The sequence below is a fragment of the Passer montanus genome, unplaced genomic scaffold (genome assembly GCF_014805655.1).
Source record: "Passer montanus isolate IOZ18808 unplaced genomic scaffold, ASM1480565v1 scaffold10, whole genome shotgun sequence".
Lineage (NCBI taxonomy): Eukaryota > Metazoa > Chordata > Aves > Passeriformes > Passeridae > Passer > Passer montanus.
The window spans coordinates 25859178-25873884 of NW_024356505.1; the positions used below are offsets into that span (position 1 = coordinate 25859178).

The following is a 14707-nucleotide window of genomic DNA, read 5'->3' on the forward strand; positions in this document are numbered from 1 at the left end:
TTCCAACTACAGAGCTGAATGAAAGCCCATGGAAGCAAAATCCTAAAGGGGGGAAAAGCTCTGATAGTATATAAAATAGAAGAACAGAGTTCTCTAGAAAGCTTTTAATTGCTGTCCTGTGACTTCTTAACAATGTAATTTTTCAAGTGTTCCAAAGAGCTATCCATTTTCTATTGACTCCACCAGAAAACAGTATTTTGTTTTGTTAGTTTTGCTCTTGTCGTGTTATGTCAACATGACACCCTGGCACCTGACGCTGACCTTAATGGATTCCTGACCAAGGACCCAGCACTGCAACTTAAAACACTGTTAATTGCTGCTTAAATGAAAATTTAAACAACAAATTTTCAAAATGTGTATTTTAGCTTCCACAATATTTAATGGTGTTTCCTTTACCGATTCATCATGTTTTGCTGAGCAAAATAAAGAGTAGTTCTAAAGCTACAGATTTTGAAAAAATACTTGGGAGTCTTGTAGTTAAACACAGTGTTGTGCCTCTTCAGAACTAAAAGCACTAAAGATATTTACTTAAAAACAGCTATTACTTTAGAAAAGCAATTCTCCTTATTCAGTAGTCAACATAATTTTTACACTGCCTAACATGGAATTTGCTCAATCCCGAATTGTCAAATGCATTGGCAGGAGGCTCAAGCAGCTCTGATGAATGCTGGAAGGTAGAAATAATGTGGTTTTATCCAACCAAGTTTGGTTTCATATGAAAGGCTTTTCTTGAATCATGCACACACTTTTTTCTACTGCATAGGACTGAAATAGAATGAGACCTCAACAATGCCAAATTATATCCCACGTTTTTTTTTTTTTTGGTTGGGAGTCTTTCAACTTTCCCTGAAAAGACAGGACAAAGGACTAGATGGCAAATAGGACTGATTGAGGATAGCAGTTCCTCTCAAGGCAAGTCCTTATACTCTTCAAAGTATTACAGAAAGTATTCAGAATTTACAGTCATATTTTAGGACAAGATCTAAATTGGATAAGGAAAAGTACCTGGAATCTTTATGTTAGCACTGAAATGATGCACAGGTTAGGCTACTTAATACAGTCTAGATATAAATCAACAATCAGGAAGCAAATTATGATCAAAAACATTATGGCCTTTCTTTCAAGTAGGAAATTTTTTGCTCTTATAATTTAGATCTGCAAGTCTTTTGCTGACTAGTAATACTGGAAAAAATGCACATTGAAAAAATTAAGGGTTTCTCTCTATTTCTAAGTTTTGATTAGATCCTTATCTAACGTTTCATTACAGTGCATTGTGAACAGTTTTTTCAATTTTATTCATAGGCAAACTCCAAGTTTCTTGCTAATACTGCTTACCCAGTATCCTAGAATGCTCAGTTCTCAGTTTAAAAATAGAGAATAATACCAAAACCAAGTTTCCTGATGCTTCCATAGTGCCACAGAAGCATGTTTCAAACAGGTTAGGGAAAGCCAGTTCTCCTATATCCCCTGTAAAGAGCAGTAACATTTTATTATTCTACTAAACTCCAACATTTTCTGTCAAATCCCTAAAAAACTGTGGGCTGAGAACTTATATTCTTTTTTAAAGACCTGTAAAAAGTACTGGTTTTTAAGTTCCTCTTTGTGACACAATGGTAACTCTGGTACATAGAACCACCGAATTACAAGAAAATTAACCAGACTCTAATCTGAATCCACTCAAGTCAAGAGGAGACAGAGTGCACAAACTGTCCTCTTTCTAGACAGCAGAATTTCAGCATGAAATTATTTCTCTATGTTTTATAATCAATAACCATAACGGCAAAAGGTAAAGAATTTTTAAGACTGTACACCAGGCTAAATATCTGCTACTTTTCTATTTAGCACTCCTTCAATTTTACCCATCAACCTATAAAGACCTACCCAAAAAAGAAAGGTCTTGTTGTCTACTATCTGGTTTTTGCTACAGTTGTTTTATGACAATGACAGCTATAAATTCATAACAAGAGATCACAACTACAATACAACAGATTTTTTAAAAACCACAGAATTTTCATAAACTAAAATGCAATCAAATATTATCAATTGTCTTACACAGGACAACTGCCAGCGTTACATAATTTAAAACAGTATAAGAGAGTGGGGGAGAGGAGGGCTTTTCAGATAAACATGAATTAATTTCAGTCAGAACTTTATATCATGGTAGATAGCCAGCATGGTATTTGAGTCACATAAGTCTTCTTTGCCATTTTCTTCTCTTGTTTTCCCCTTTTCATTTTATATTTTAATTTAAATATATTTTTTATTAATCTACATAAGTTTTGAATGATAATGTGTTTATCACAACTAGCTTACAGACTGCCTCATATATTAGTTGACAGAGGCCACAAGAGATCTGTTAACTGATTATTCAGTCACTTCATTTTTGATAAATATTAAAGGCTACTAAACATCTGTTAATGACAAATTCATTATTTGTTAATCTCACATTATTTTAAGTTTAATGCAAGCTAAGAATGGTAGCTGGTCAAAGGAACACGAACCCTTTGAGTTAAGCTATATCACTTCTGACATTAAAAACTATTTAGATGCTTCATATACAGATGAAAATGAAGGATTCCAGTGATGTCAATGGACTTACAACTGTATGGTAACTAGTAAAGTGAGAACAGAAATAAAACCTTGAGTTTTGCAGTATTATACCAACTGACAATTTTTTATAATTACACAGCAGTGCTACTACGTATGTATACAGAAATACTACTACTACTTTGAACAACTATAAAGAAGTGGACTGACCATCTAATATTAACAAGACAAAAGAATTTTTTTATTTACCTGACTTTGCAATTCACTTTGTTGCTTCAGGCGAAGATTTTCTGGTGTATCAGCCACTGTAGTGAAGGACTGCTTTGGGTAATGTCTAGAAGAAGAAGAAAAAGTACAAAGCCAAACAGTAAATATTTGCACGTGCTAGAAAGTCAAATGCATCCCAGCATTCTTTCCTACAGTGCACAGAATTCTTTCATAGTTTGCTACGAATTAAAAGTATTTAAAAATATCGTGTCAGACGTGCCTTACAGAAACAACACAAAGGAGTCCCTGTAATGACTCTAAATCCCACCCATTCATCCTGCCCACTGACTTCAATGACCAACCAGCCAAAATTTGCTTTCAATAGAGTGATCAAAACTATGTTTAACTGCATTGTCTTGGTATAGTCATGTGCTGGACAAAGACTGAATTAAAAGCCCTTAAAAAGATATTGTTTTACAGAAACCAATGCTACATGAGAGAGCACAGCTGGAGTACCATGGGGTCTTTAATTCTTTAGTGTAGGAACGAGAAGGATCAAGGCAGGTACTTTCTGGGGAAAGTCCAATGCTTTAAGAGTAAATACGTCAATACAGTACTGTAACATCCAGTATCAAAGGCTGTGGTATCTCAGAACTGCAGTGCATCAGGCATCTCTCTTTCCATTTGAAATTTTACACCTCTACAATATGTTCCTACTATTTGCTTTGGCATTTTATGGTACCGTGCTCTATGGGAGCCTGCTTGAGCAGGGAGGTTGGACTAGCAGACCTTTGGTGATCTCTTCCAATCCTAATCATCTTGTGATTCTGTGAACTGTAGCAGTCAAACCCTCCTCATTTAAGGAACCACTATTTATTAATTTTCATGGATTTATCCTGTAATTTTGCAGTCAAACAAGACGTTCCCTAATAGGAAAGGCCACAAAAAGAAGCAAATAACAAAATGAAACAGCACATCCCAAAACAGACATAATATTATAAGCCAGAAACACTGTGAGGAAACTGATTCTTACTAATTACTTTCCATCATCTTCAGTCTGAAACTAAAATATTCACCTTACTATCATGTGAGGGACTCACATCTTCAGTTACCATTCACAGCTTCCCATGTCTGCCAGCTCCCCCATTTGTGCCTCCAACATTTCAGAGTACAAGACAACAGGCACAGTGTTACAAACATAATAATTGCAGCACAAGTTCCACAGAGACAGTAAGCAGCAAGTGTCTGAAGACAGAGCAGATGCAGTATTAAACATTTCCATGTTCAAACTCCAGGCCATCCTTGCGTGTTCTTTCAGCAGCTAGTTCTATGCTCTTGCTATGATTTCATAAGAAAATTTCTGTTCTGTATAAACATGATACTTTTTTTTTTCAAAAACTGTATTTTGTAAGAAAGTTTTCTCTATACAAGTTCTACTTCCATGAAGTGTATGGTTTCAGTTAAAAAAAAAAATCTGAAAAAATGAAACAAGCATAAAAATTAAGAAGGATTTCTGGTTTTATCCAAAAGCTGAATGTTTCTCCCTCAGAAATGCAAAATCCATAATTGATGAGAAATGCTGCCCAAACTTCATACAGTTGGCTGGTCTAGGCCTGATTCCCCCATCAGATAGCATCTTGCATTGCCAGACTTCTATACCACAGCACAATTGAGTAGATTCCTGCACCAAGAGGCTGTGGAACATCACCTCATTTATGGTGCCATTATACAGGGAAAACAGAGGAGAAATACAGGATAACCTAGGGATTTCAGGCTCTCAAGGGCTAATAACTGTACAGAAAGGACAAAAAATTAAACACATTGATGAAAGAAAGCTTTTCATCACAGAAATGTAAGAACTATCCCAGCCTGGGTACTAGCAGATGGACAAACAATGCTGCTCTAAGTTTATGTCAGCCACTTGTCTCAGAGAGTTCATGTCACTGAAAACTAGAAAGTAAAATTTCTAGGCATGACACCCTTCAGAATATTCATTGGGAGGACTTGGCTGTAACTCTAAAAGTCCCACCCAAGATGGAGCTTTGGCCAGAGAGAGCACCGAGTTCTGCATATGCTGCTGCCCCTTCCCTCCTTTTCAAACTGGGGCTCCCCCACCAACACCTCTCAGAGCCAGCCGAGGCCAGCCAGCAGAAGGGCTTAGCCACAGCTCCAGCAACACACAGGGAGGCAGAACCAGGCTTTGCAAGAGGCAGATGGTGTCAGCACTGTGTAATATCTTGGGACAAGGAAGATGCTTCCAGAAGGGCTTCTCTTTTTTTTTTTTTTAATTTAATTTTTTCTATCTCACACTTCATTCTTCTGTATAGAGGAAAAAAACAAATGCCAGACTGGCCACAAGGAGGGTCATAAGTCCTTTTTGGAAAGCAGCAATGAGCAGATGGGGAAGGCAACAAGCCACCTCACAGCCAGGGCTTGCTGATGCCCAAGGAAGATTGTAGCAATGGTGCACAATTCACACCTTAAAGCATAGCAGCCTTCCACATAGCAGCCATGGGATATCCATGGATAGCTCCTGTAGATGACAAAATCCCTATTCCTAAAAAAATATAATCTGCCATACATGCAATTAAAATATATAATGCACATGTTGAATGCTGAAAGCATAAACTTTCTTTGCACTGCTTTACACAATGCTTCCATATCATGACCCTGGTAGTATAAGCTCAGTAATCACATGTGTTCATCCTTTTTAACATGGAGAACACAGAGTGCAGCTAGCTCAGACAGGGTTTTTGGCCTGGTCCCCTTGGGAATTGTGTGGACAACACTGAGTCCAAGTATCTGAGCCACAGCCCCCAGGGAGCCTGGTGGCAACAGCAGCAGAGAACTGCAAACCCAAGCTTCCAAATTAAATCTCTCTATTCTGAAGATAAAACCATACACCTTGTCCCTATTATTCACCAGCTTTTAATTCTGATCATTTGCAAAAAAACTGCTTTCTTCCACAACTAGTATTCAGAAGCTCCAAGATATTTTAACATTCCAAGCAAACCACTTGAGAACCAATATATCTAAGATCATTATTTATTTCAGAAGCATTAGCTCCATACTTCAAGTAAAAAAGGTATGTTCAGTTTTTGAAGAACCAGTGCTTCAAAATGCTTGAAAATACTATGTAAACTGATTTTATCAATGAAAAGCATTTGTACTTGACCATGGAAGAAAACAATACACATGACAAGTTAACAAAACTGCTGAAATTTAAATTGGTCTTTAAACTGATCATCTAAACTATTTATCAAAATGTAAACCATTTATCAAAATGTATTACAGTGGTTAAAATGAGAATCATTTAGGAAAATTAAATTAGCAGTGCATTCTACTATGGGTTGTCACTTTAACCACAGCTGATTTATGAAACCACTCACGCAGTATTTCAAACCAGAAAGACATGGGTTTAGATACATCCCTTCTAATTTATGGAAATTCTTGCCTCAAATGCATTAAAAAGACTAGTGTTAAATTTAAATCCTATCTTCAGCTTTTAACATTTGTTTTAAGCTTACTGATACCATGTCTTCAGGATAATCACCAGTATTTAAAATATCAAATTATGTGAAAACTATCGAAGATACATTGTACCATTGGATACTTTTGTCTGAAATAGAAAGCTAAAACACAAGTGTTAAAATTCAATAATCTGCTTCTTCAACTATCAGTTTAGGACTACACCACATTTCGTCAAAATGTTCTGAATAAGGATAAGTAACTGGATGGCAACAGCCTTTAATTCAAAAGGCTGACAGTGGTCCCTGGTAATCCGTTGCTCAGCTTCCCTTTTGTCCAAGATGATGTCTGAAAAAGAGCCAGGAATTGGCTGAGGAGGTTGATCTCATGTCAGCTATTTAATAGCAATGTCCAAAGGATTTTTTTGTTTGTTTTAAGTCTTTGTTAGTTGTCTAAGTCTACTTAGCAATATGTCTTACCACACTAATGCTATTAGGATTAATCCTGTATAAAGATCTATAGAAGAAGTTCCAGAACAAATCAGGATACACAGTATAGTGTCTCTGCTGCGGGCTACTGTATTGCCTGCCTGGGCTGCATAGCTTGATTAATAAAGCAAACCACAACCCAATCCCTTGCTGCTTATGAGGAAACTCCTTCACTTTAGATATTTGAAAACAGGATCAGTAAAACCTCTGAGAACTCAGGAAAGCACCTGAAAGTTACTTAGCTTTTCCAATGACTAAACATAGAAATTTTCCTAAATACTTTCTTTAGCTGTAAAGTTTTCATCAGCTTTTCCATGCTCTCAATCCAACAAAAAGAAAGAAAAGTGTTCTGAGAGAGAATGGGATGAAGATTCAGTTTTGTCTCCTCTGTAAAAGATCAGATTCAAAGACTGAGATAAATTCAAGCATCTACCGGAATTACATTCATCGTACCTCACTCTGACTTAACCAACATTTACAAATTATTAAGAGATTTGTGTGTGTGTTTTATAACTGAAAATTAACTGTTATTGTTCAGTTACAGAATTCTAACCATGTCAGAGTTACTAGATTTCCATTGAGTTATGTCTCCCCTAAAATACCTATTCCATATTCGCCTGCAGCATTAAATTTGTGATATTTTTTAACCAGAGAACAGGTACAAAATATACAAATCAAAATCAGTCTCCTAAGCAGAGGGTCAGCTCCATCACATCTTTTCATAATACCAGTTGCCATTACTGGCTGTCACATTAGGCTACCTGTCCTCTCCTAAGTTTTGGCCAAAAAAAAATTTTCTCCTAATTTAAGCAAACTCTAAATGAGAAGGATGTTTAAAAGAAAAAAAAAAAAGAAAAAAAAAAAGAAAAAATTATTTTCACTTGCAGTAATACAGATTTGAACAAAATAAACCTGTAAGACAACATAATAAAATTAAACCAATCTTAAAAGAATTATAGAAAACTATAAAAATTAGTTATGCTTTTAAACCTAGCACTTCAGTACAGTGTATGCAAAAATTGAAAACTGAAATTAAACTGTGAATAGTAATCTAGCAGTCTGGATGTAACCCAAGCTCAGAAATGATGGACAGGTAGGGAAGCTCTGTCTCAGACATGCAAGGGCCCAGTCTGGTAAATGTGATCTGAGCCCATGTCCACAAACAGCACAAAAACAGAGAGGAGAAACACAGGTCTCCAACTAAGTCTCATATAGAAGACACACGACAAAATAATTTTTCCAGGTAGGGAGTGTTTAAACTGGCAGATTAAAGATACACAGGACTGCTTTAACCTCCTTACCTTGAAACTGTCTCATTCACAGAAGGACATGTAAGATGCAAAACAGCAGAGAAAGAACCAGCAGGAGGGGGATCTTGCCCACAGCTGACTACTTGATTTAAAATTCGTGCTCAGTTGCACTTGCAGCTCTGAAGCTCCAGGAGGGATTTCTCTGGGTTTTCTCTTTTGTTTTGAGCTTTTTGTGCAAGATCACTTATTTGCATGCAATTATAAAGGCTTCTGTAGTAGGAATAATGTAACTAGAGGATAATACAGCATTGGTATGGCAGCACTTGGGCAATGGAGTGAACAAGAAAATCATCACAATTCTTCAGAAATTATCCAAAGATGAAATTCTCTTTGGCTACCTGAATCTACCCCTCTGTATGAAGAACTCTGGCTGCAATTAGTTTGCTTTGGAAAACATTTTTCAATCTTTGCCTTCTGTTCTGCAAGAAACTTTTCAAATATGTAATTTCTGCATCCGTACTTCTTCCTTCAAGTAAAAGATAAAATTCCCCCCATATGCTAGCTAAATGCAAGTTCCTTTTTTATGAGAAAAATCCCCTAGAGCGATGAGCTTGTATTGATTTGCAGGAGAGTTAGCAAGCAATAAGATCCATTTTAAAAAAGTACGGATATTCCACTTGCTTGTTGGGGTAAGCCATAACACCTTTGCTCCTGGAGTGAGTGAAAGCCCACATATCCCATAAAACCAGGCGCATGTTGCACACCATGCACTGTGCTACCAGCCTGGCACTTGACACACAACTACAGAGACACATATCTGGGGCTGCCTTCAAAATCTAAAGTTAGGTACCACATTAAATATTTTGACTCTATCTGGCCGCAAGACTCAAGTTAGTACCTTACTGTTCTCTGTTAGAGGCTGAAAAAATGAACTCTTTACTGAAAACAACAAGGCAGAAAATGTTTACATTTTAGATAAAAGAGTTTAAAAATTGGGTAGCCAACTCTAATTACAAATTTCATTATTCTCACCATTTGAAATTTCACTGATAAACTCTACTGTACCAAATTAGTGGAGCAGTTAACTCTGCAAATCTATGTCATACATTGAAGAACCCCAAAGAACAGAGAACTGGACTGCACAGTCATCTTTTCATCACTGGCAGAAGGGACAGCTATTGAAAACGGGTCTAGATAGAAGACCTGCAACCTGCAGTTACTTGTTTTAGAATTTAAAAGGCCAGTTAATTTTTGAAAATAGTAAAATCTTGTAAATTTCAAACTTTCTCACATCATGTGTCCAAAAGCATTACCGTTATTCATGTGGCCAGTATTGGCTAAGTTCTAGAGAAAAAGCATAAAGGTTACAACATTAAATTACTTTGTACTCAAAATACCAAGATCACCAAGAAACCTATTCCAAATACATTTCCAGATACATGGGTCTTCTGAATTTGCCATGTCCCCATATTGATATTTTGATTTCAAGTAGCTCCCCTGAAAACTGCTTAGAGCCGGCTTGGAGAAGACAGAAGGCCAAGTGCCTCTAGTCCAACACCAGCAGTGTCACACAGGCAGCTGGGCCCATGCTCTAATAACCAAGGAGTGCTCTCCTCCTGCTTCCTCCCAACCACTGTCTCAAAATTTAAAAATACCCCAGCTCTCAGGTGATCTTAGCTTTTTCCCCATTTCTTACATTTTTCCTTTCTCTCTCTTCTGCAATTTGATATTTATTATACATAGAAAGATACATGGTTAAGGAGACAGGCAAGTCTTGCTTGAGAAATTTAGGTCAAAACATTTAAATTTTAAATATTTGACAAAATACAGCAGGAGGAGGGCACACTTCATATCTTATCATATCTTATCATATCTTATCATATAATACTAAGAATTGTTTTAATACAGATCTCAGCCTAGTAGCATCCAGATTCAGCAAAAAAGATCAAAAAGAGTAAAATCCAATCATTATGGACTTCAAAAGTAGAACTGCTAGAATTTTCAGTGCAGCCAGGCACTCACCCTTTCAATAATTTACCTACTCCTCAGCTATGGGATTCCAGTGCTTGGGGAAAGAAAATTAGTCAGTAGCAGACCAAGAACTACAGCATAGCCTGGAGCTGTGCAGATAGCTATTGGCAGCACACTAGTAGGCATTGACAACAGATCAAAAAGTGAGAACCACTGCTGGAGAAGGATACACAAAAGATGTACAGAAAGTTCAGAGAAGCTTGAAAGGAGGAGGCAACTGTGACAAAATGAAACAGTAAACAAAAATCTGACTGCAACGGCAAAATCCGGCAAAGACACACATACAAATTAACATTTGCCACTGCTAGACTACTCCCAGAATATCACCCAGTGAGCTCATCCAGGCTTATGCATCACCTGAACACAGAAAACTTCACAGAAGTTTAAGAAAACTTCGTAATCACCAGTGGCACAAAAAAAAAAAGTCTGATTATTCAATATTTCCATATTATTGTCTTCCTGATACTGTGACTATTATTTCTTTCAAAATATCCAGGAGACAAAAGAACATAAACATGAACAAGAAAAACACAGACTGAAGCTGAGTTTCTCAATTTCATTTGTCAATTTACAGCAGCTGATCTAGCAGAGTAAAGAAACACACAGTATGGCCCATAGTTTATCCCATCAACATCTTGCTGTCCTCTTTTAAGGATGTCTGAAAGAGATATAAATTTTGCATAGAGCAATTGTCTTACAAATATCCTAAATATTCTTATTATTTATTTTACATTCAATATATCAGTATCTCAAGCAGCACGACACTAAATTATACAAGTGTAATTGCTCCTAGGCAATTGATAGCACTCAGTATCGGGATTTAAATACAGCCTCTAAATGGACATCTAAATGTATGGCTTTCAGATCCAAGGACCAGCCACAAACAAAAAGAAGTAAAACTTGCATCTGTCCTAATAATGCTTTCGTCCCTGCCAGCTTTTCAAGTGCAAGAGATACAACACAAAGGAGAAGTTTCATTCTAAAAATTTTAATGCCAAAAATCCATGACAATAACATCAGAAACCAAGAACAAGCGATTATACACTGCTCACTGCTTGTATTAAGCCTCCCTCTTCCAAGGGAGTATTGACTGAAAGAATGACTATTTGCTACTAAATACTGAAATTATGATCCATGTGATGCATAGAGAGGTTACCTGGAACAGAGGCTAGACAGTGTTAAAGTAATAATGTATTTATTAAAAAGGCCTTCAAAGGATACACCTTGGGCAGTACAAGAGCCTGGCCATGGCTCTACCCAAGATGGACCCCAGGTCACAAGTTTTCACACTTTCGTAAGTTTTGGTCCATTTACCTATTGGGGTTGATGGTCCAATTACAGCTTCAGGTTATGAAGTTACATCCTCCCAGATTGCTCTCCTCAACTTGTTGTAGTTTATGCTTTCTTGGGCTTGAAGGTGCAATGGTCCTTGGTTCTTGGGTTGGAAAAATATTGTTTTGTCTAACTAAACTGTGGAGGGAACCTGTTAACTCTCTATATGAAATTCAGAGTTATATCCTAATTCATACAGAATCTGAAAAATATGAAAGCTAAAACTTAAGGCATCACATGCATTCATTCATTCAGAACACGTTAGGCCATACAGTGCTGGATCACAGCTGCAATGAAACTGGAGTCCAGCTGTTGTGCTCTCCTAAAACTGAAGATGTAAGCCAAAACCTGGGAAACTAAATGTGGACTAGTTCCTAGCTTCCATGTTTTCTACTTCTTAACTCTTCTGCGTAAGTTTTCTAGCTTTTCATCCTTATGCTTAATTTCTTTAGCAAACCTACAGAACCAAGCTTCACTGGACAATTCATTGGTGCTTCTGAATTCCAAAGTTATCATTCAAGACACAGCAAATGCAGTTAAAAATGCCTCTTTAACTGTAAAGCGTATTTAAGCAATTGTCCTCTAAAATGGTGCCATCATCGGCAACTCCAACTTAGAGTCAAAAAAAGGACATAACAGAGTTATGTTTACATGTGTGCTAGAGAAAAAAGAAAAGCTGCCTTTTTATTGAGTGAAAATTTTACTAGTTGCTTATTCACAAAAATTATAAGCAGCTACCTTAACTGTGCTTTATAGAATGTATCTCCTTTAATGTATCCATTTCTACAGAATTAGTATTAATAGAAAATAAAAATTATTTAGTTTATAAAAGATATTTTATGCTAGTATAGTGTAAAACAATTTCATATTACAGCACATTTGCCAATACAAAATTATTAAATGATACATTCAGCTTTTGTTCACAAATAAAGAATACTCTCAGTAGAGCCCGCTTTGGCTTGTTCTGCTGAAAGGATACAAGGGTGCAAAAGCTAACACTGTAATTTTTAATGTAAATCCTTGGCAAAAGTCAATGTATTACCAATTTAATTTAATACTGTTCTATGCAACACATCACATACTGTTCTATACACCTCACAATGTGCCATAGGATGTCGTATTTCAGAGAAGATTTGGTCTGTAAGCTCCAAATTCTAAAGCCTGCGTAACTCAATCAAATCACAGATTCCTTTTTATGTGTTCATCATGAAAAAGCAGCAACCGTGTCACATTTTCACTAATACCCTGCAAACACCTACAGAACTTCTGCATATATTATGCTCCCAGCTCCTCATGGACCGTTAATTATTTTGACTAGAACCAGGTGCAGTTGCCACTGCTAATTAAATGCTCCATCAGTATTGTTACAAATACTGTCCTCTCTCCTCTTTGCTTTCTCTCTTTTCTCCCTGCTTGAAACAATACTCCCATGTATCTTCCTGTTAAAGTACAGGGGTTTCTGTCACGGCCCTTAGTATTTTCAATTAAAGACTTAGGCAAATGAATGAGCTTTATGTAATTCATAGAGCACAGGCTTCCTCATCACTTTCTTGGACACAGACCCTAAATTCCACCCAAACACTGCTCCAGAGACTGAAGTAGCTGCACTGTATGTCATCCAAATGATTTCCACAAATTTCTACAGAGAAAGTTATTCAAACCATAGAGTCATCAAATCATGGAAAGGCTTAGGCTGAAAGAGAACATAAAGATCATCTAAGTCCAACCCCACTAATACGGTCAGGGATCCCACTCATCAGGTCACGTTGCTCAAGGCCACAACCTGGCCTTGAACACTTCCAGGGACAGGGCATCCATTTTGCTTCTTTGCAAACAAGTAGAACTTGATAACTTCTGAGTTTTTCATTCTTTTAGGCTGAAGATCTGCCTCCCAACAACTCCAGGTCAAAAGGCAAAGAAATGTTTTCCATCTCCTCACTTGGACAGAAGAGAGCAGCTGATGAATGGCTGCTGATAGCCTAACAAATTAATCCTTTAGGATGTAAAACAGGCACAAACAAAATCACATATAAGAGCAATGCAAGCAATTCCTAAGCCAATTTACAGAAACGGCCTGCCCAAAGCATAAACCAAGTACTTTAACTACAGCAAAATGCAAGAAAAAAGCTATTTCCATGAGGTATGTAAAAACTCAGCATGTCAGAGCAGATACATTCTCACACTGCCAGATCAAATGCAAAAAGGTGAATTATGGGATAGATGGAGAAGAAAGGAAGTCACTGAACTAATAGTGAAAAGACATGTGATATGTGTAACATGAAAGGACAAGCTCATGCTTCAGATCACACAGCTTAGTCATTAAATAGCATTTACACCACAGGAACACAGAAGACCTGGAAAGGTATTCGTAACCATAAAAAAAAAAAAGTGAAATGTCTCCTACCTTTCCTTTTTATTCCTAAATGCTGCAGGCCACAGATCTGTCAGATGTCACTGTCTGAGCCGCTTCTACACCTATTACTACATTTCTGCAAACCCATCAGCCAGATCCTCCGTGGCCAGAGCCCTCAGAGGGCTACTGAATCAATTCAGAATAAAACTGAATATGTGCCTTTGAGTAACAGATAAAGAAAGATGACAGGAAACGCAAAGCAAACTATCTATAGCTGCTATGTTGAAGTTCACAATTGCAGGAAATATGTTCACAACTGAAGCTTGCACGTGAATACCTAAAACTGGTCTTATCGTTCAAAAATTCTTATTTATCCTGTCAGTGCATGATCAGTACCATGTCTTTACTAGTATAACAGACAGTAAAATCATTAAACTATCATCTTAAAAAGTCAATAAATCAAGGTTTCAAGATCACAGAGATTCCTGTAAACTGGTGGACTATATTTCAGCTGGTAAATTACATTTTGACAAGAAAACCCTTTTTGTCAAAAAAATGCTATTTTCCTACAGTGCTAGTGACTTTGTTGCCAAATTTTGTTACAATTACAAACAGATTATTACTATTAAAGTCTTTCACAAATGCAACAATAAAATAATGATTTTATAAAATTTAATAAAGAAGATATTAATTAGTTATTTCATTATTTATAAGTAACTTTAATTCAATTTCCACAGAATCATGAAGCTTTCCATTGGGAGTTAAATTATTTTTGTTTCCTACAGATCTACTAATAATCTATGCATGCAATGATCCAGTCAACCCTGACTGTTCATAGAAATGAAAAGTATTTTTCCACCAATTTCTTGCAACTCAGTGAGGAAGAAGCCTGGAGCCTCTGGAGCAGTTCAGTACCAACATTCCCTGAGTGCCAGCCCAGTCACATGAAATCACTGGTAAAGCACATTGCTTCCTCTACAGGCCTGTTGAATTTACACTAAAAAGATATTTCAGTTTACAAAAACCAAATT

The 14707-nt window shown here is 36.8% G+C and overlaps 1 protein-coding gene across 2 annotated transcripts in view; it reads right to left on the bottom strand.

Moving 5' to 3' along the window:
* NEBL (nebulette) overlaps positions 1-14707 on the bottom strand; it is a 249204-nt gene that overhangs the window by 174787 nt on the left and 59710 nt on the right. For both annotated transcript variants that reach the window (XM_039704809.1, XM_039704799.1), the window contains exon 3: positions 2797-2881. In XM_039704809.1, coding sequence (XP_039560743.1) covers positions 2797-2881 — 85 coding nt within the window. The remainder of the gene's footprint in view (positions 1-2796; positions 2882-14707) is intronic.